This window comes from Pongo abelii, chromosome 8, assembly GCF_028885655.2.
Source record: "Pongo abelii isolate AG06213 chromosome 8, NHGRI_mPonAbe1-v2.0_pri, whole genome shotgun sequence".
In the NCBI taxonomy this organism is placed as follows: Eukaryota; Metazoa; Chordata; class Mammalia; order Primates; family Hominidae; genus Pongo; species Pongo abelii.
In genome coordinates this window covers 63,949,647-63,971,974 of record NC_071993.2, presented here as the reverse complement: position 1 = coordinate 63,971,974, position 22,328 = coordinate 63,949,647, and the positions used below count along the sequence as shown (strand labels likewise).

The 22,328-nt window shown below is 41.3% G+C and overlaps 2 protein-coding genes across 27 annotated transcripts in view; one reads left to right on the top strand and one right to left on the bottom strand.

Annotated features, from left to right (window-relative positions):
- Positions 1 to 1,415: 1,415 nt before the first annotated feature.
- Positions 1,416 to 22,061, bottom strand: DYDC1 (DPY30 domain containing 1). 22 transcript variants are annotated; one of them, XM_054522392.1, is made up of 9 exons: positions 21,929 to 21,985; positions 19,450 to 19,547; positions 18,248 to 18,332; positions 17,754 to 17,923; positions 17,200 to 17,301; positions 7,610 to 7,702; positions 4,404 to 4,460; positions 3,778 to 3,882; positions 1,416 to 1,492 (listed from the first exon to the last, which is right to left on the bottom strand). In XM_054522392.1, the coding sequence occupies exons 4-9, from the start codon at positions 17,898 to 17,900 to the stop codon at positions 1,463 to 1,465; spliced, it is 534 nt and encodes a 177-aa protein (XP_054378367.1). In that variant the 5' UTR covers positions 17,901 to 17,923; positions 18,248 to 18,332; positions 19,450 to 19,547; positions 21,929 to 21,985; the 3' UTR covers positions 1,416 to 1,462. The 22 variants fall into 22 exon arrangements, with proteins under 22 accessions (XP_054378367.1, XP_054378370.1, XP_054378365.1 ...); XM_054522395.2 differs by having other exon boundaries at positions 21,624 to 21,936; XM_054522390.2 differs by lacking the exon at positions 19,450 to 19,547 and having other exon boundaries at positions 21,929 to 22,008.
- DYDC2 (DPY30 domain containing 2) overlaps positions 21,971 to 22,328 on the top strand; it is a 27,335-nt gene continuing 26,977 nt past the window's right edge. Inside the window, exon 1 of one of the 5 annotated variants that reach the window (XM_054522376.2) lies at positions 21,971 to 22,042. The gene's annotated coding sequence lies outside the window, so the exon portion shown is untranslated. The remainder of the gene's footprint in view (positions 22,043 to 22,328) is intronic. The other 4 variants (XM_054522374.2, XM_054522373.2, XM_054522377.2 and 1 more) reach the window with 4 other exon arrangements.

The window sequence follows — 22,328 nt, the reverse complement described above, 5'->3', positions numbered from 1 at the left end:
GGCATTCATCCATGTATGAGGGCAGAGCCCTCACGACCTAATCACCTCTTAAAGGTCTTACCTCTCAACACAGTTGTATTTGGGAAGGGAAGGGGACACATTCAAACCATAGCACCATTTAGGCAAACGGACCATTCTGTACTCATTGCCTCAGGAAAAGTACATTATAAGCCAAAATAGAATTTTTTTTTTAAAGGAGCCTCTCTTGGTATTTGTGTTTTCGCACCTATGTCCTTAAGAATAGAAAGGACTCACATCATAGATTTGGAAGAATTTTGTAAAGGAAGTAAGGTTCTCTGCAGAGTCTAAGGATAGACCTGAAACTTCAAAGGGGCCAGGAGTGTGTGGCCTGTATTCAGTCAGATCTTCTCACCAACAGTTGCCCCAATATTTGAGCCTACTGATTGAGCCAGAAGACATGATACTTCTTTGCACCCCAGAACTTTGTTTCATCCCATTCAATTCACTCTATGTGAACACATCCTGCAATATCCCTAGACTTTATAAACCCCAAAAAGGAATCTGGACACCCAGCTGGGCAGAAAGGTGAGGAAGGGAAAGTCCTCATATCTGTTCCTGGCTGTGGAGGAACAAGCTAAGCTGGAGGAAACTCCCCCACCAGGACAGTGATGAAACACTCCTTCCCCCTTCCCAACACCATCATATAAGTGTGGCTTAAGTGGTTCTATGAAGCATCAGCTCCCAGCAAACTGAGGAGAGCTCTGCAGTTCACACCCAGGAGGAGACACCACATCTAGAGCATGTTGCACACCCTCCTGAGCCTTGCACAATGGCCACCTCACTCACTTCTCACAGATCAGCAACTTTCTTTTCTTTTCTTCTTTTTTTTTTTTTTTTTTTTTTGAAACAGAGTCTCACTCTGTCACCCAGGCTGCAGTGCAGTGGTATGATCTCAGCTCACTGCAACCTCTGCCTCCTGGGTTCCAGTGATTCTCCTGCCTCAGCCTCCTAAGTAGCTGGGATTACAGATGCCCACCACCATGCCCGGCTAATTTTCTTTTGTATTTTTAGTAGAGACGGGGTTTCACCATGTTGGCCACACTGGTCTCACACTCCTGACCTCAAGTGATCCACCTGCCTCGACCTCCCAAAGTGCTGGCAGGGATTACAGGTGTGAGCCACTGCGCCCGGCCAGCAACTTTCCTCTCAGGCAGTCTTGCTCTTGCATAGACGCACATATTAGTTCAGCTCACCTCCCGTTTGCCTCTTTTGGTTGCTTCAGCAAACTCTCCTATTTTCCCAATGGAAATGTATAAATAACCAGTTGAACTGAAGGATCCAAAATAATACTTTGAGGCTACTCTTGAAGCCCATTCATAAGCAGTTCTTAGATGATAAAAAAAAAAGTAGAGTTCAAGTTTGAAGGAAAAAAATACAAATTGGGAACCTCATGGTTTGAAATTTGAAACAAAAACATTTATTGCTCTTAGATTGGTTGGTCCTACAAATCTTGATCAATGTTTAATGCAACCTAAAAGGAAAACAAAAAGTAAATATGCCTTAATACAATTAGAACTGTGAAAAGGCACAAGCCAAAGAAATAAAGGTTAGGTAACTTCTACGTGACTACATGAATGAAACTTTCTGGGAGTTTCAGATGATTTCAAATGATACTCAAATTGAATATAACCATAAATTATGTTCTCAAAGTAGTTATTGTTCCATCCTTTCTTCTACTTCTCTTACTATGCATTCTCATCCTTCTTGTAGGCTCCTCTTCCTGTGGCCATCCCTTCAGTGTTGGAATTGCTAATGGTTCCTCCCTGAGCCCCCAGGCCTTCACACACTGCACACTCTCCTAGGTACTTTACTCACTCCCCTTGCTTCATTCAGCACATATGCCCATGACTGCTGAACTTATATCTCCGGCCTGGGCCCCTTCCTAACATCAACTGTTCTTGGCTGTTTTCACCTGCATATCTCAGAGCCACCTGAGAGTCAACATCTCTGCAACTGAAGCCATCATTTTTTAAAAACCTGCTTCCTCTTATGTTCATCAACTCATCAAATGTTAACACTCTTAACTCAGTAGCCCAAGGAAGACATTTAGGCTTCATCCTGACCCTGCCCCACACTGATCCTGTGAGCCAATCTTAAATCCACTCAGTTGCCTCCGTCTCTGCTGTCTAACCATAGTCATCTTACATCTGGATCAGTGCAATAACTTCCTAAGTGGTCTCCCTTTTTCCACTCCTGCTCCACACCAATCCTCTCTCCACCTTATAAAAACACAGATTGAATCTTTAAGTCCTTTCAATAACTCCTACTGCACTTAAGTCCAAAATCTCCAAGGCAACATACAAGACCCAGTGTGCTCTGCCTTTATCCACCTCTCCAGCTTAAAATCACACCATTTTCCTAGCTCCACGGACCCTAGCCATTAATACTGGACGACTTCAGTCCCTTGAAAGCATTTTGTTGTCTCTATCCTCTGGGCTCATCTCAGGCTAATTCCTTGAACTTCACCTCCTGAGGAAGACTTGTCCAGCCCAGGTCAGGTCTCTCTCCCTACTCTGTCCCTCAAAGAACCTTCCCCATTGGCCCACGGCCCCCAGGGACAGAAGCCCAATCCATTTTGTTCATTGGCATTTTCTAGCTCCCTGCATAGTGCCAAATCATAGCTGACATTTAATAAAACTTTAAACAATTAGCACTGAGTCTGTGCAGCTCCACTTTCCGAACAGCTCTTGAAAATAACATTTACTTCAGGCCATCGACATCTTGTCCACTAGATTACTACCTCCTAAGCTGTCTCCTGACACCTACTTCTCCATTTTCTTCCCCACACTGTTAGCAGATGGTCTTTGCAAAATGTAGTTCTCGTCATATGAGTCCCCACTGCCTTCAGGATAAAATCTAAGCCTCTGAACAGAAATGACAAGTGCTTTCATGGTCTGGCCCCTGCTTTCTCCCTGGCCTCAGCTCTCACCCCTCCCCGCCTCACTCCCTCTACACGCTCTCCTATCTGGGTCTTCACACCTTCCGTGCTCTCTGCCTGGAGCACCATCCTCAGCCTCCCATGCCACCAGTGAGTAGCAAATCATCAGCTTCCTTCCCTGACTGAGGTTCCTCAACTGTGCTAGCTGTCCCCCCTTGTCAGTGTACACCAATTAAAGTGACCAAAATGTACCCTTCTTCCAGGACAGTCCTGGCTTACATCTGCTGATCCGGCTCTCATTCTCAAAAGCATACTGGTTTGGACAATAAATTACGTGGTCCCGCTAACCATGACTATTAAATGCTCATCTAATTGTCTGTTTCTCCCCTGACAATAAACTCCATAAGGTCAAAGCCATCTGCCTTATTCATCACAGCATCGGGCACAGTGCCTGGCATGTGGAAGATGTGGTATGTTTGTTAAATAAACAAATGTACTTACATACTGGAGAAGCATGCACTCTCATTAAGGCATTCATCTGGTTCCAGGGTTTGCTACTGAGAACAAAAATCGTGCCCCCCACACCAAATTTAAAGATTATATATTTCACAAAATGATTTTAAAACATATTTTGAAGAGGTTTTGAGGTCACAGATACAGAGATATAGATAAGCCAGTGACACACTTCACAAAAGGGCAGAACGCCAATTAAGAATATAATCCGCAACCAGGGAACTGATTTTCTTTCTCTGAAGCAAAAGGCTCATTTGCCAACCAATCCTGGCCTAGCCTCATTTTTCCCTAGGCTTTACCTAAGTAAAAAAAAATCAAAAACAAAAACAAAAAAGAGTTTTTTTACAAAACACGCTGATACTGACATCAGAAAACATTGGTTCATCAAGTTCTTCCACTCTGCTCAAGTTAGGTGCTCCATAACGATCGCTGATTTCAGCTAGTGTTTTGCCTGAGTCTAGTGTTGCCTCCTACAATCAAAAAATTGATTTTTACTTTTAAATGATTTCAAAATTAATACATTACTTTTCTTTCAATTTTGATTAAAAATTTTCTGATTTATAACATCAAAATTCAACATTATTAGTGGAAGTAACCAATTTCTGTTAATGACAAGAGAATTCTGGTAATGAATTGAGTATCCTAGAATGTAAAGCTAGAATTCTGGTAATAAATACTAAAACTTTTTTAAAAAATACCTGCAGAAATTTAAAATAATTGTAAGTAATTATGTGGTAAATAGCTTCAATATCTCAAGAGAGCCTAGTTTTTTAAAATCCAAACACAAACTGAATGTCCAATTTTTACCTATTGTGAGATTTTGCTTCAAAGCACATTATTTGTGACTTGTTATTACCGGAAAATATATATGGACTATCAGTTTTGATAATATACTTGCTAAAAATTTAGCTACTTATGCATCAAAATTAAGCTTTACATTCTAGGATACTCAATTCATTTCACATAACATAGAATGACTTTTTCTTCTCACCTCTGAATGTAGAGTATCTTCATTCCTAACTAGGTTTTCCATATTCATTCTCATCTCCTATAATATATAAAAATTAAGAAAATACTTTGAATATACTTCATTTTGATTTCATGTTTAATTTTTGGCATTTTTACTTTTACACAATGCTATGATCAATTTAAAGCAAAAATGCTGTCACTCTGAAAGAGAATGATCTGATTACACATTACAAAACTGCAGATCACAGTCTTAATACTCTATACTAATAGAAGGCAACCATGTTTTATATATAACTAAATAAAACTTTTTAAAAAATGAAATGGACTGAAACATTCAAACTGAAGCCAAATTATCTGCCAATATAAAAAGTGACAAAATAAAAATTCTAATAGAACCTTAGAACAAGAGATTTTAAGGAGAAACTACACTTAAGTAGAGTTTTGCACATACCGAGAAAGAAGTAAACACTTCTACAGGAACTAATCTGGCCCAATGCACAAGTCCTCCCACAGGACCTGAGCAATGCCCTCTTTAATACTCTGAGCACTGCAGTAGAAATATACTGCCCAATAAGGGAGGCTTCTTTCTGAATGTGAAACATTCTTCTAGTCAGCCAAACCTTGCTATGCCATCTACCTTTTCACTGTAAAGCAGCAGGGTGGCCTAACTGACCCTGAGCTGATTCATTTTGGCTGCTAGAAGACCAGTGATTTCTTGATCATACTTATGGTTACCCTAATGATAGCGACATAAACAGCACTGTTTTCCCAAGACCACTCCATTTTCCTGGTAACTTCTTACCCAGCATCCACAAGGCTATATGGGGAACATCCATATTCTTATAGGACTATGCTCCCCTGCCACAGAGATGGATATTTGACACAAACTAAGCCAGTCAGAATCCTTCTCCAAGATTCTTTTCTTAACTGAAACTAAAACAAGGCACCCATTCCTCTTAGATAGCAGAAGCCACAACATTCTAAGCCTCAGAAGCCGTTAAGGCCCATGTTCCCTACCCATGTGCAGCAAAGCAGCCCATAGTGAAAGAGTGAAACTAACAACCAAGGAGCAGCAGAGGGGAGAGCCCTGGTAGCATCTGATTCTCTTGCTCCCAAAGTCTGAAAGGCCCAGTGATACCAGAGTCCTTCACAGTTTATGTGTTAAACCCTTCCTTCAACCCAGAATCCTTCCAGCAAACTTCCCTTTGCACATAGTTTACATTGCGAGTCTGCAGCCATAAGAAGGCCAGGGAAAAGCACTTGAGTGGACTCATCTCTGAGCAATGGGCAAGGTAGTGGAACTTTGCAGGGGACTACCTATGTATGCTACGGTGAGGGATGATAAGCCTATAGAAATAGGAATTACTAAAGTTATTCTGGCAGTGGTCACACAAGTTGATGATGCCTGGAGATAGTAAAATAACATGAGTGTGGCTCTCTGGAGCCACAAAATAGAGACCAATCCTTCCTATGGACTTTGAAGCACTTTAATGTAGCTATCAGGTCACTTTGATTAAAAAATACTTTAAATTCCTTTATTTTGATCACTGCCTTCTTGATATGTTCCTGTATTTTCTCTTTCAGTTTAGATCTGTGAATCTTTTTCAAAATTTCTTTAATTTTTAATTTTTACTGATATATAATAGCTGTACATTAGTTGTACAATACATGTACAATAGCTGTACATGTACATATTTACGACGTACATGTGATATTTTGATACAAGCATACAATATGTAATGATCAAATCAGGATATTTGAGAGATTCATCACCTTAAACATTATTTCTTTGTGAATCTTAAAGAGAAAGGGGATGCTTGTGTATGTGTGCATATAGGCATATCCCTGTGCTCGCACTACACTCAGACTAAGACCGCATCAGCATCTGTATTTTTTAAAACCATGTATAGGGCTTTTATCCTTTTAAAAAAAATCTCACTTTTTGATTTAATTCACCATTCATACTTTTTAAATATTGCTTTAATAAATGATTCTCTCATCTAAGCATCAATAAACATAATGAACATTGTCTATAAAACCTGCTTCTTTTTTCAGCTTTAATTATGGAATAAAAAGGGGGAACAACATTTGATTAAGAGACAGCAGCTATAAACTCAGTCATCTAGAATATTGGTCTATATGACTCATAGCTTTTGGATGCAGGAAATATGGGTCAAACTAGAGACCTGACATGATTGTATCATGTCAGCTTGGACAACATGGCGAAATCTCATCTCTACTAAAAATACAAAAAATTAGCCAAGCATGGTTGTGCGTGCCTGTAATCCCAGCTACTCAGGAGGCTGAGGCACGAGAATTGCTTGAACCCGGGAGGTGGAGGTTGCAGTGAGCCGAGATCACGCCACTGCACTCCAGCCTGGGTGACAGAGCGAGACTCTGTCTCAAAAAAAAAAAAAAGAAAGAAAGAAAAAAGTTACTGCATAGTTTATTTTAATGAAAGGCATGAAAGTTCATGTATGAACATATTTTAAAATGTAAATTCTTATTGTTACTACATTAACATAAAGACATATACTACTGCCTCCGAGATTGGAATACCCTCAATATTCAACATCAGCTACTATAACTAGGAACAGCTAACTCTTGACTAAAATGTTGAGGGTATCACTATTAGAGGGCTCACAGAGAAGTTTCACAAACACGATTGTATTTGATTGTATAAGAATCCAGTGAGACGGCCGGGCGCGGTGGCTCATGCCTGTAATCCCAGCACTTTGGGAGGCCGAGGAGGGCGGATCACCTGAGGTCAGGAGTTCGAGACCAACCCGACCAACATGGAGAAACCCTGTCTCTACTAAAAATACAAAATTAGCTGGGCATGGTGGTGCATGCCTGTAATCCCAGCTACTCGGGAGGCTGAGGCAGGAGAATCACTTGAACCTGGGAGGCCAAGGTTGCAGTGAGCCAAGATTGCGCCATTGCACTTCAGCCTGAGCAACAAGAGTGAGACTCCGTCTCAAAAAAAAAAAAAAAAAAAAAAAAGGAACCAGTGAGACATTGCTAATAGTATTATACTGCTAGCTCTAGTTTTGAAACAGGTAAACTGAGACTGAAAAAGGTTATGAGACTTGTTTAGCTAACACAGCTAATATGTGGCATATCTTCAGACTACAAATCCCATGGTCCTTCTGCTAACAGCTGAAATAAACAGTTTGAAGATTCTAGAGAGTTTTAAATAAAATTGACATTTATAAAACTTCAAGTTACCTTGTCTAATTGTTCTTGAGCTCTCTGTAGTTCTTGTATTCTCTGCCTCTCCTTTTCTTGCATTTCCAACTCCAGCTGCAATGCCAGCTGTTGCTGAATATTCAGAAATATGTCATATTACAGTTAGATTAATTGCAAGATAATTAAGTTTATACCCACCTTCATTTCAGAAATTTACAATAAATGGTCACATCCAACTAATACTTTAGTTTCTACAAATGTTTCCTGAAGCATAACATTTTTAAAAAAGATTTTAATCTTCCTTAATTGCAAATTATAGAAAGCACAATTTGTACAAAATTTATTTTCTCTTTTCTTCTTAAAGTAACAAATGAGATTGCAATAATTTTCCAGATAAATTTCTTTAAGCATAGATGGGTCTTCAAATAGCCAGACATTGGTTGTGGAAGAGTGGGTGAGAAACGCTTCAGAATATCATCTGATGGCTCATGCCTGTAATCCCAGCACTTTGGGAAGCCAAGGTAGGCAGATCATCTGAGGTCAGGAGTTTGAGACCAGCCTGGCCAACACGGTGAAACCCTGTGTCTACTAAAAATACAAAAATTAGCTGGGCAGGGTGGCACACGCCTGTAATCTCAGCTACTCGGGAGGCTGAGGCAGGAGAATCGCTTGAACCTGGGAGGTGGAGGTTGCAGTGAGCCGAGATTGTGCCATTGCATTCCAGCCTAGGCAACAGAGTAAGACTCCCTCTCAAACAAAAAAAAAGAAAAGAAAAGAAAAGAAAAGAAAAGAAGAAAAAAGAATATCATCTGAAATCATGACTAACCAACAATATATTTGCTCCCAACTCAGCATATCTGTCACACTAGAATAGGGTTCAGCAATAAAGCCTGTGGGCCAAAGCCAACCCACCTCCTGTTTTTTATAGCTTACAAAGAAAGAATGGCTTTTACATTTTTAAATAGAAAAAATTTAAAAGAAATAATATTTCATGACATAAGAAAATGGTATGAAATGTAAATTTCAGCATCCTTAAAGCTTTATTGAAACACAGCCATGCTAATTTGTTTACATATTGTCTATGAGCGCTTTTGTGCTGCCATAGCGGAGTGTAGTAGTTGTAACAGAGACCACATGTGGTGCACTCACCACTTTGCCTGGCTGCCCAGCACACTACAAACCGCAGTAACATGATTGTAACAGCAGTGTTTGGAGTGCCATGGTATCACTATATTGTGACATTTTAAAAAATTATATCCATTATGTCAAAACAAGAAAGCCAGGGATGGGTGGCTTATTCCTGTAATCCCAGCTACTCAGGAGTGAGGCAGGAGGATTACTTGAAGCCAGGAGTTCAAGACCAGCCTGGGCAGCATAGCAAGACCCCCATCTCTAAACAAAATTTTGAGAAAAAAAAAGAAAAATAGTGAATTTTGAATGTCGCATTTTTAAGGCACACTAGAGTGTGTATTATTCTGTTATCAAATTAAATGGCAAAATATGTTTCCTGCTATACAGTGCCACTTTACTAAAAGAATATAATAAATATCAACATTACCAGACTAAGCACTCATCACAATAGTCCCAGCTCACAGAGCACAAAGGTCAAAAAAAATTAGAAAATTTAAAACAGAATTGGCTGGGCATGGTGGCTCACACCTGTAATCCCAGCACTTCGAAGGCCTGAGGTCAGGAGTTCAAGACCAGCCTGGCCAACATGGTGAAACCCTGTCTCTACTAAAAATACCAAAAAAAATTAGTCAGGCATGGTAGCAGGTGCCTGTAGTCTCAGCCACTTGGGAGGCTGAGGCAAGAGAATTGCTTGAATCGGGGAGGTAGAGGTTGCAGTGAGCTGAGATCACGCCACTGCACTCCAGCCTGGGTGACAGAGCGAGACTCTGTCTTAAAAAAATAAAAATAACAAAAACAGAATTATCACAGCAGAATTTATTTACAAAAATTAAAAATGAAAATAAGTCTGCAACAAAAGTAGGGTTCCAAGAGGCTCATTTGTTATGAAAGCAAGGAAAGATATTTACCAATGGTGAGTGAATTAAAACATGTTTTATTTCAGTGGCCAAAAAAATGTATCCAGGAAAAAACAAACTTGTCTAAGATTTTAGCCTTTTGGTGAGAACAGCTGCTCAGAGTTGACACTGGGAGCAACATCCACAGTCAACTAATAACAAGGCACATGATTCTGAGTGGCTTTCCTTGGCTCCTGATAAGCAGACAGATGTTCCCGACACTGCTCAGTTGCTGTTTATGGAAAGGGTCAACGCTGAGTTTGAAGTGACTGAAAAACCAAACCTCTATGAATAGCCTTTGATATGGTTTGGCTGTGTCCCCATTCAAATCTCAACTTGAATTGTATCTCCCAGAATTCCCAACTGTTGTGGGAGGGACCCAGAAGGAGGTAACTGAATCATGGGAGCTGGTCTTCCCTGTGCTATTCTTGCGATAGTGAGTAAGTGTCACGAGATCTCATGGGTTTATCAGGGTTTTCCACTTTTGCTTCTTCCTCATTTTCTCTTGCTGCCACCATGTAAGAAGTGCCTTTCGCCTCCCACCATGATTCTGAGATCTCCTCAGCAACATGGAACTGTAAGTCCAATTAAACCTCTTTTTCTTCCCAGTGTTGGGTATGTCTTTGTCAACTGCTTGAAAATGGACTAATACAGTCTTCATGGAACAATTACAGGCAAGAATATTTTCAAAGTTGTGTAGAAACACTGATCAATACAACCTGCAGTGAAATCTGCTAAGATGTGTCATAGCTGACAGTGATAAAAATACGTGTGGAATAGAAAAAAGCTGATCTGAACAAATTTACAAAGTCATGAGAAAATAGGGTGTTTAAAGCCAGTAAGTGTTCATCATATTATTCAACAGCAGCTACTCTGTGAAAGTATTTGAATCTATGATGTGTTATTGATCCAGCAGTGTCAACAGTGACCTTCATTCACTCTTGTAAACTGGACCATCAATTCTGTGAATTTTTGTCAGAAACAGAAGCGGAATATATCCTGATGTCCCACCACACAGCAATTCCATGGCTTAACAGTTATATTATGAATTTTTGAGCTTAGGGCCAAGATTTAACTTTTTATTGTGTAAATTGAAGGTGCACATAATGTTTTGATATAGATATACACAGTGAATGCTTACCACAGGTAAGCAATTTCAATATCCATCATTTTAGACAGTTACTTTTGTATGGTAAGAGCACCTAAAATCTACTCTCTTAAAAAATTTCCAGTACACAATACAATCTTATTGGCTATCATCCTCATGCTGTACTTTAGATCTCTATATTTATTCATACTACACAATTGCAATTTTGTACATTTTGACCTACATCTCCTCATTCTTCTTCCAGGCCTACTCCCACTCCACCTCTTGGTAACCACTGTTCTATTCTCTCTTTTTATGTATTCAACTTTTTTTTTTTAAGATTTCCACATAGACAGCATGTGGTATTTTTCTTCTGATGTCTGGTTTATTTCACTTAACATCATGTCCTTCAGTTTCATCCACGTCATCACAAATGCCAGGATCTACTTCTTTCTTAAAGCTGAATAATATTCCTTTATATATACATATATGTGAGATATATATACAAGATACACATGAGAAATACGTCTTACGTTTTTTTGACAGGGTCTTGCTCTGTCACCGAGGTGGGAGTGCAGTGGTGCTGCCTCAACCTCCGGGGCTCAGCAATCCTCCCAACTCAGCTTCCTGAGTAGGTGGGACCACAGGTGCATGCCATCATCATCATGCCTGGATAATTTATACATTTTTTCTAGAGATGAGGTCTCCCTATGTTGCCCAGGCTGGTCTTGAACTCCGGACCTCAAGTGATCCTCAGGCCTTGGCCTCCCAAAGTACTGGGATTACAGGTGTGAGTCACTGTGATCAGCTTACAATTTATTTATCCAGTCATCCACTGACAGACATTTACGTTGTTTCCAAATCTTGGCTATTGTAAATAATGCCGCAATGGACATGGGAGTGCAGGTAATCTCTATGAGGTGCTGGTTTCATTTCCTTTGAATACATACTGAGAAGAAGAATTACTGGGCCATATGGTAGCTTTTAATTTTTTGAAATACACCCATACCGTTTTGCATAATGGCTGCACCAATTTGTACTCCCATCAACAGTGTAGAACAGTTCACTTTTCTCCACACCCTCACCAATATGTGTCTCTTCCCTTTCTTTTTTTTTTTTTTTTTGAGACGGAGTCTTGCTCTGTCACCCAGGCTGGAGTGCAGTGGCGCAATCTCAGCTCACTGCAAGCTCTACCTCCCGGGTTCACACCATTCCCCTGTCTCAGCCTCCTGAGTAGCTGGGACTACAGGCGCCCGCCATTACGCCCAGCTAATTTTTTGTATTTTTAGTAGAGACGGGGTTTCACCATGTTAGCTAGGATGGTCTCAACCTCCTGACCTTGTGATCCGCCCACCTCAGCCTCCCAAAGTGCTGGGATTACAGGCATGAGCCACTGTGCCTGGCCATGTCTCTTCCCTTTCTGATAACAGCCATCCTAGGCCAGGCACAGTGGCTCACGCCTGTAATCCTAACACTTTGGGAGGCCGAGGTGGGTGGATCACCTGAGGTCAGGAGTTCAAGACCAGCCTGGCCAACACGGCGAAACCCCGTCTCTACTAAAAATACAAAAAAAAAAATAGCCAGGCGTGATGGCGGGTGCCTGTAATCCCAGCTACTCAGGAGGCTGAGGCAGGAGAATCGCTTGAACCCAGGAAGCAGAGGTTGCAGTGAGCTAAGATCATGTCACTTCACTCCAGCCTGGGTGAAAGAGCAAGACTCTGTGTCTGAAAAAAAAAAAAAAAAAAGCAGCCATCTTAATAGGGGTGAAGTGGTATCTCATAGTGGTTTTGATCTGCACTTCCCTGATGACTAGTGGTGTCGAACATTACTTGTCACTTTTGATAATATACCTGTTGGCCACTTTTATATCTTCCTTAGAGAAATGTCTACTTAGGTCCTTTGCCCATTTTTTAATTGGGTTCCTTTTTTTTTTTTTTGCTATTGAGTTTGCATTCCTTATATATTTTGGAGATTAACTCCTTATCAGACCTTATCAGATATATGGTTCACAAATATCTTCTCCCAATCCATAGGCTGCCTTTTTGTTTTGCTGATTGTTTGCTGTGCAAGAGCATTTTAGTTTGACCTAGTTCCATTTGTTTAGGTTTGCTTTTATTGCCTGTGCTTTTGGTGTCATACCCAAAAAATCATTGCCAAGACCAATGTCAAGGAGCTTTTTCTACACTATGTTTTCTTCCAGGAGTTTTACAGTTTCAGGTCTTCCATTTAGGTCTTTAATCTATTTTGAACTGATTTTTGTGTATGGTGGAAGACAAGGATCCAGTTTCATTCTTTTGCATGTGGATATCCGGTTGTCCCAACACCATTCATTGAAGAAACTATCCTTTTCCGTTTGTGTTTTCTTGCAGTGCTTGTCAAAAATTAGTTGACCGTATATACTTGGGCTTATTCCTGGGTTCTCTATTCTGTTCCACCGGTCTATGTATCTGTTTTTATGCCAATACCATACTGTTGTAATTACTATGGCTTTGTAATATAATTCTGGATCAAGTAATTTGATACTTTCAACTTCGTTTTTCTTTCTTAGGATTGCTTTGGCTATTCAGGGTCTTTTGTACTTCCATATAAATTTTAGAATTGGGTTTTTCTGTTTCTGTGAAGAATGCCATTGGAATTTTGACAGGGATTGAGATGAATCTGCAGATTACTTTAGGTAGTATAGACATTTTAACAATACTAACTCATGATATATGAACACAAGATATCTTTCCGTTTATTTGTGTCTTCCTCAATTTTTTGCATTAGTGTTTTACAGTTTTCAAGGTATAGATGTTTCACCTCTTTGGTTATATTTATTCCTAAGTATATTATTCTTTTTGAAGCTATTATAAATAAGATTGTTTTCTTGGTTTCTTTTTCGAGTAAGTTATTGGTAAACAGGATTTAAATTTTTCTTAATGAGAAGAAATACTCCCAACCACTGTTATCAAACATTAAATGGCTTTGGAAATTAGCTCCGGCTGCAGACTTGATAATGTTTCTTAATTCATTCTAAAATTACACAGCAAAACATCACTCATGTAAAACTTACACTGCAGTAAACTCAGTTCAACAACAACTCATGTTGTTTGAATCACAAGTAACGTAAAGCTGCTTTATACACTTCCAGTGCTGTCAAAACTAGAACAAGATATTAGATCTCCGTTCCCAAACAAATTGGCAGTGGATGTATTTTCCAACCTCAAACTACAATTCCAGAGTGTTTGTAAGGCCTCAACGTAAGTGCAAAGGAAATTTCCATATTTCAAAATCCATTTAACTATGCAATTAAGAAGCTTCCATCAACCTTCAGTTGGAAGTGGCTATTCTACAAAGTAATGCATGCTAAAAGGCAAACAGCAAGAGAAAAACAGAATTCTAGAAATACCTTCTAAGGAATGAATATGCTCAATTTAAATTATACACACATAGACTGATAGCAATTTTTGGCAGTAACTATGTAAAAAGACATTTTCAAGGATGAAATACATTAAACCTCATTACAGATCAGCATTAGCAGATAAACATTTTTTTTTTTTTTTTTTGAGGCGGAGTCTCGCTCTGTCGCCCAGGCTGGAGTGCAGTGGCGCGATCTCGGCTCACTGCAAGCTCCTCCTCCTGGGTTCGCGGCATTCTTCCGCCTCAGTCTCCTGAGTAGCTGGGACTACAGACGCCCACCACCACGCCCGGCTAATTTTTTGTATTTTTAGTAGAGACGGGGTTTCACCGCGTTAGCCAGGATGGTCTCGATCTCCTGACCCTGTGATCCACCTGCCTCGGCCTCCCAAAGTGCTGGCATTACAGGCGTGAGCCACCGCGCCCGGCCCGCAGATAAACATTTTTAAATAGATTTTGATGATAGACCACACTAACGCTGAACTTCAACCAAGTGAAATGTTATCTTTTAAATTTTTTTTTAAATTCTCAATAGTAAACCTGTCTAACAAAAAATTCATATTCAATGATTATTATTTGAATTTCATCAACAAAACATTTGCAAAAATTCATTTTCTCTCGTTATTCCTACATAATATGCCATAATGCCTTCATAATATCCTCAAATTTGCCTCTTGGCCTGCAAAGCATAAAATGTCTACTATCTGACAATGCATTCTAAAATAATAAATTTTTACAAGTAAAGATATAATAAAGTGATTGATATTTTATTTGCAAAAGGCTTTTAAAGGTAATTTCTTGGTATTCTTATTATCACCACTAAGACAAAAGTGATGGGGTAGGTAGCTGAAATGCAGAAACAGTTTCAATCAACTTTCAGACATTGGTAGAGGAAGTTAAATAACTCCAATCTCTCAATAATAATGCAAAGTGTACTTGTAAAATAACAATCTGATTGATCAAAACAACCAGCTTCTTGACATTTTCAAGAAACTTCCAAAACCTAATCCCTTTCTTCACACATGAGCAAAACCACTCAAAGCCATTCAAAACAAATAAAAAAAAAGCTCTTACTTCAAAACTAAGCTCTTACATAGAAAATGGCAATAAAAATACTTCCCTGTTCACAAAAAACTAGGCTTGCAGAGAGTGCCTAAAATGTCAAGGAATTTCAAGTCAGTGGTACTGACTATGACGACAACTGCTTTTGCAACCAGCAAGGAAATAACCAGAGTTCCCAACCTCCAGCTCACATGACTCAGAAGGCACCCAGAGGCCTCTCTGTTTTTCTTCATCTCAGCCACACTCTCTCAAGCCTTTCTCTGTTGATTGGTCTCTCCTATCTATTTCTGCACACCAATCTACTCCATTAACTGGCCATAACATCTCCTGCATAATATTATTTTCTCTTCCACCCTAATACAATACTTAGGATTCAATGCACAGTGGATTAGTTCATACTGGTCAACATAATATGGCTAGAGAAACTTGTTATTGCTAGTATTGCCAAATTATGCATAAGTAGGATAAAGTAGGCGAGCCAAAGAGAGTTATGTATCTCCCACTTACGATGTAATTGCCTAGGGGAAGGAGAACCACTGGGAATTCTCTTACTTTTGACAGACAGGGACAGATACCAGCTATAGGAGCTGTAAGAGGAAGGATGGCTCCTCATCCACAGTTGTGGCTGCTGCAGGAGGCACCTGGCCTGTTTGGATGACAGTTGACACCCAACTCAACACTTTTTAACCTCCCCTCAAGAATAAGCCAATGACTGAAAATGAAGACTCAGAGGCAGTAGAGTTTTCAACAGCCCTATCCTTCTAAGGGGCCTGCAGTTTTCTACCTCAATATCAGGGATAGGAGGTTAGTCAGAGAAGCTATTTGCCAGGTCTATATTTTTCTTTCTATCCACATACTCAAATAATAGGCTTCTTTCCCCTTTTTAAATATGTAAATTTGAGTCAAGACTCTGGGGTTAAGTATTATCTGGTAGAAGTGGCTTAAATTTAGCTTAGAAGCTCTCTATAAATTAAATCAGTCCAGAAGCCACTCTGGAACTTTCCTCTCTCCAGCTTGTACTCCATGACCTATCCCTTCAACAATTCCCTTACCAATATCTTCAGCTCCCTAATCATGCTACCCCAATCCTGCTTCAATTAAAAGGTCTGCCTTCTCCACTTCTTCACTCAGACATCTGGGCCCAAGTGAAGAGAATCACATCATCACATAACCAAACCAAATGGCACGATTACCAGTGCTTGATCTTCAACTGCTACCAGGTAATGCTAAATTATATCCCTCAACTCTCTCTTCCATTCTCCAAAGCTGCCATTTCTAACTTCACCACTCTGCCGACACCTCCTACCTTACAACCTTGTTCTTAGCAGGTGAACATGGTGCCTACTTCATAAAGAAGGCAGAAACAGTTGTACACAGAAGGTGCTTCCACCAACACCATTCCCTCCTCTTTCCCTTGATTATAATCAAAGAAGCGCCTTCTCCCTGCCTAACCTATGATCCAGGCCCATTTCCTCTCATCTCCATGGTGAGCTGACCCTACGAATCAGCCACTCTATTTCCTAATGTCACCCGCTCACTCCTCTACTACTGTGCTCTTAAATCAAAACAAACACAAAAACATCTCTCCTTGCTCTCAAAATCTCCTTGAAAGCATTGCCTACATTTTCCATCTCCCCTGCCTAAGTCCACCCACCCCCACCACTCCATCCACACTGTTACAGTGGCCTCTGATGAACACTTTTCCATTCAGCAATAGATATGGTTGACCACTCAGATCTCACCAAAACACTCTTTCCTTTTGCCTTCTGTGACAGCACACTCTGTATTTTCCTCTTACCTGGAGGTATGGCATCTTTCGTATCAGCAACAACAGTGTGGAAAGGAATGTGTATGTGTGTATACAAGAATGTACTCAGGAAAACTCATGGCTGCTGCTTCTCCAGCAAAGAAGACACACACACATCCATAAAGATGAAGATATTAGGAAGCCATATCTAAATAACTGGAGCTGGGAAGTTTATCAACATTTAGGCTGTGCCATGCTGAGGTTGGCATCGTTAATTCCAGTCCCCTCTGAACTCTCCTACTTGCCTCACCTGCTGAAGTAAGAGCTCCTCTGCTTTGAGCCTCTCCATCATTTCCTGCTCCATCAGAGCTAATTCTCTTTCACTCTCCAGCTCGGCCATTTCCTTTTGTCTCTAGCATTGTTTAAAAACAACAGCACACGACTTCTTAGTGAGAAAGCAATTTGTAAAAGCAATCTTGAAAGCACTTAATAGGGACAATTAGGGAAAGTGTTAAGCAAATTATAGCCCAACTCTTTGGAAATGATATAATAATTTGGGAAGATATTTTATCTGAATAATGAGCACAATATTAAAGTTATGCATTGTGTATGATCACAAGTACATAAACATAAATCTATAAATCTATAGAAAAAAGACTTCCCATGGAAGGAATTACCTAAAAATCTAAATAGAAGTCTTCTTTGGGTAATGTTTTCTCCTTCCTGCTTTTCATGTTGTTCAAGTTTTTGTATAATAAACATTATTTTTATAACAGAAAAATAATAATGTTAAACTTTTTTAAAAGCAGACAAGTTGGACCAGTTTTTTTTCTTCTAATTTCCTAGAAGCAGATTCCTACTTACCAGTTGTTCCATGGTCACATTTTCCTTGTACTTGTAAATCCACAATGCTAAATATTCTATCGGATCCACTGGGCGAACTCTTGCCACTTCTGCAAGACCTTGAGTTAAACATGCCCCAAGGTGCTTTTGAAGATATATTGACTCCATTTCTAACTCCTAAATAAAAACTCCTAAAAAGTAAGTGTTTTTGCATTACTGCAGGATATTTTCAATAAAGTCACTATAAAACTAAAGTCCAGTGAGGTGAACAAAGCCTTACATACACCCTGCCCTCAGTCATGGACACCTCCCGTTGGGGGTGTCACAAGAAAGCTGGCCCCAGGAAACTTCTAATAGTTTCCAAAAGGGCTCCACGGAAGTCACTACAACTAACATGGTTTCAAAATCCTGAAGGACTCTCAAGTCCAAGAGTCAGAAAAGAGATATTATCATGATTGATTTCAAGTTTACTTGATGCCAAGTAATGTGGGTCTCATTTAATCCTCACAACATACCTGAAAAATGGGTATCATCATCCCAGTGGGAAGAGGAGCAAGCCCAGGCACAGAGAGCGTAAGTGCACAGTTCAGGATTACACAGCTGGCAGATGAAGGAGACAGGGTTTGTACCCACCTCTTGATTCCAAAACCCTAACCCTAAAGACTACACTAAAATGTTCCTCCTAAGCCATGAGAGCTGTTTTACAAAGCATCACAATAGTCCACCTTTTGAAAAAAAAGAAAATCCATAAATTTCCAAGGCCAAAGAATAAAAACTCAGCCTCCAAATAATAACATATGAAGCTCCTCACAATCTGGCCCCAACTTTCTTTTCAAGTTCACCTCCAGACATCATCTCTCCTGGCCCCAGCACACCCTGGGCTCTAACTCCATGGACACGCCTGGCTAATTTTTTTTGTATTTTTAGTAGACACGGGGTTTCACTGTGTTAGCCAGGATGGTCTTGATCTCCTGACCTCGTGATCCGTCCGCTTCGGCCTCCGAAAGTGCTGGGATTACAGGCGTGAGCCACCGCGCCTGGCCGACCAGATTGTTTTTAAAACAGAAAAGGAAAAATGCAGCACCCAATCTCTTTCAGGTGCTTTGAAAAAATTGATCACCCTCAGATTACCCTTAATATTTTAAGAAATCGGCTGGGCACAGTGGCTCACGCCTGTAATACCAGCACTTTGGGAGGCCGAGGCGGGCGGATCACAAGGTCAGGAGATCGAGACCATCCTGGCTAACGCAGTGAAACCCCGTCTCTACTAAAAATACAAACAAATTAGCTGGGGGCGGTGGCGGGTGCCTGTAGTTCCAGCTACTTGGGAGACTGAGGCAGGAGAATGGCGTGAACCTGGGAGGCAGAGCTTGCAGTGAGCCGAGATCGCGCCACTGCACTCCAGCCTGGGCGACAGAGTGAGACTCCGTCTCAAAAAAAAAAAAATATATATATATATATATACACATATATTTTTGTTTGTTTGTTTTTAAGAAATCCAGACTCTTCTGAGAATCTGATGAAATGTAGTCAATTGTTAAACAAATGTATAATGAATATTTGCCAGGCACGGTGGCTCACACCTGTAATCCTAGCACTTTGGGAGGCTGAGGTGGGTGGATCACCTGAGGTCAGGAGTTCGAGACCAGCCTGGCCATAATGGTGAAATGCTGTCTCTACTAAAAATACAAAATTAGCCGGGCGTGGTAGCACATACCTGTAATCCCAGCCACTTGGAAGGCTGAGGCAGGAGAATCACTTGAACCCGGGAGGCAGAGGTTGCAGTGAGCTGAGATTGTGCCATTGCACTCCAGCCTGGGCAACAAGAGTGAAACTTCGTCTCAAAAAAAAAAAAAAAAAAAAAAGAATACCTATTATAGGTCAGGCACCATGATAGGTACTGGGAATACAAAACTATTGTGAATTGAATGTCTGTGTCCCCAAAAAATCCGTATGTTGAAATCCTAACTCCCAATGTGATGGTATCAGGAGCCTTTGGGAAGTGATTAGATCATTAGTGTGGAGCCCTCATGCATGGGATTAATGCCCTTATAAAAAGACACGGGAGAGAGCTTGCTCTCACTCTCTGCCATCTGAGAATAAAACTAGAAGACAGCCACCTGCACACCAGGCAGAGGGTCCTCACCAGACCCCAGAAATGCCAATGCCTTGATTTTGGACTTTCCAGCCTCCAGAATGGTGAGAAATAAATGTGTATTGTTTTTAAGCCACCCAGTGTTGGTAATTTGCTACAGCAGCCCAAACTAAAACAAAAACAGTCTCTGCCTTCATGGAGCTTATAGATGAGATGGGAAGATAAATATTTAAATCAATACATATGAAATTGCAATTAAAATAAGTACTATGCGACCAGACAAGAGGAGTAGCTGATCAAGTCAGAAAAGTAAAAAAAAAAGCTTCTCTGGGGGTGACATTTGAGCTAAGCTTACATTTACTGAAAAAAACAGTAAAATTAACATGACAAAGAAGAGAAGGAAGAGTCTTCTAGGTATGAGGAAAGGCCCTGATATAGGAATGAGCATGGCAATTACAGGGGATAGAATGCCACTGTGTCTAAACTTGTCCCTGGACAAATGCATCTAGCATTTTGCATAAAATTTCAGAGACAGTGACATCCTGGGGTCCGTCCATAACCCCCAATTTTTATTCTATGGATGAAACCCAGGATGTCAGTGTCTCTGAAATTTTATGCCATAACCATGTGCATATGCCATATGACAGTGGGGGGAGGGCAAAATGGTATAACTCCTATGGAGGAGAATTTGACAACATCTAGAAAATCACATATGCATTCACCCTTTGACTCATCAATCTTGCTTCTTGGATCCTATCTCAAAGACATAGTTGCAAAAATATGAAATGGCATATGCACACAGTTATTTCTAGCATTATTTACAATAGTCACACTGAAGCACCATCTAAATGTTCATCAAATTGGGGATTAATAAGAGCAACACAATGGATTATTATGCAGATGTACAAGAGAATGAGGAAACGAGAGAGTGATCTCTAAGACACAGAATAAAGAAAACGAGGTGCTGAAATTGTATATGGTCTGTCATCTTTTGTATTAGCAACAGCAGTGGGGAAAGGAATGTGTATGAGTGTATATATAAACATAGTCATAAAAACTCTAAAAACGGAAAACAAACTGGCACAAATGAACCTAATTCCAAATCAGGTTGATGTTGGTGTCTTAACTACACAGAGAAAAGAATTACTACAACTGACTTTGGAACACAGTATCTTCACTGTATTTCTTCAGTAGGATATACCTGAAAGACCAAAACGCTACACAGACATCTCAAAGTCATTTGAAGTGAAGTTAAAAAAAAAAAAAGTGAACAGACTCCTGTTGCTGCTCCAGAAAGATAAAATGTGGGAAGGTAGGAAGGGGACCATTATCCCTAAAGAGAAAACTTCTGGCCTACCAGTGGGGCCAAGTCAGGGGAGGCTCTGTCTCGGATTTCTGGGCATATCAGTGGGACCCAGGCAAGGCCTGCCAACTCCCTTAGCATGTTCCTGTCTGTGAAACGAGGATAATACCCATCTCTCCTGTGGTAAGCAATGTTACTTTTCACATACACCAGCAGGCATCTTGGCTCAACATAAGAATGCCCTTTCCCACAGAAACAGCTGCCTCCAGCCTGAAGAAGGTGCCACAGAGATGGAAGGAGATTCCTTACCCACACCTGGGAGACAGCTAGCCAGCCAGCCGACTGGGCGGGGGCACCTGGGCAGGGGTGCCAGACTTCTCAACTAAAAACCCAGCTCGCCCAGGTGACTCTGAATTTCAGATAAACAACGAATAACTTTGCATGATACTATACTTGTACCAAAAAGTAACTCGTTTATCTGAAATTCAGTTACCTGAGCATGCAGTACAGTATTTTATCTGGCAACCTCCCAGGGCGTTCAGTGTGGTTTTCCCACCCGGGAGTCTGGAAGGGTCTCCCGCAGCCCGCAGGAGACGCAGCGCTCCCCGCTCAGTGGGGGCAGGAGGAGGACAGCCGGCCGCTTTCGGGAGCCCCAGGCGCGAAGCGGCCTCTCTCCGCCTCAGGTGAGTCCTGCTCGACGCCCAAGGCCCAACGGTCAGAAACGGCTCTGCCCGCCGGACCCAGCGAAGCTAGGGGAACAAATCTCAAAAACAGTTCGGGCCTTTCCGGTGCGCTCACCCCTACACACGCGCCTGCTCGCCACCCGGGAGCCGCGTCCCGTTGCCAGGCAACGAGAGCCCGCGCCTCAGGAGCCCGTGTAGGCGCCGCAAAGCGAGAGGGGCGCGCGGATAGGTGAGCAGAGGGCACGCAGTGGGCGGCGGAGGCGGAACGCGCAGCACAGAGGAGGGGGCGTGGGGGTCGTGCTGCAGAGAGGAGGGGGCGTGCAGGAGTAGGAGCAGGCGGCACAGTAGAGGGGGCGCGGCAGAGTAGAGGGGGCGTGCAGGAGTAGGAGCCCGCCGCAGAGTAGAGTGGGGGCGGCAGAGAGGAGGGGGCGTGCAGGAGCGGGGCGCCCGGCAGAGAGAAGGGGTCGTGCAGAAGGGGGCGCGCGAGGGGGAGGGGGCCAGAGAGGAGGGGGCGT

What these genes read in the sequence shown, in the direction of transcription:
- DYDC1 (XM_054522382.2), bottom strand. Translation starts at nt 17,900, where the DNA reads ATGGAGTCAATATATCTTCAAAAGCACCTTGGGGCATGTTTAACTCAA. An exon ending in CTCAAGAACAATTAGACAAG is followed by an intron (nt 4,461 to 7,609) that starts GTAACTTGAAGT and finishes TATATATTATAG; the next exon opens with GAGATGAGAATGAATATGGA. An exon ending in AAGATACTCTACATTCAGAG is followed by an intron (nt 3,883 to 4,403) that starts GTGAGAAGAAAA and finishes TTTTGATTGTAG; the next exon opens with GAGGCAACACTAGACTCAGG.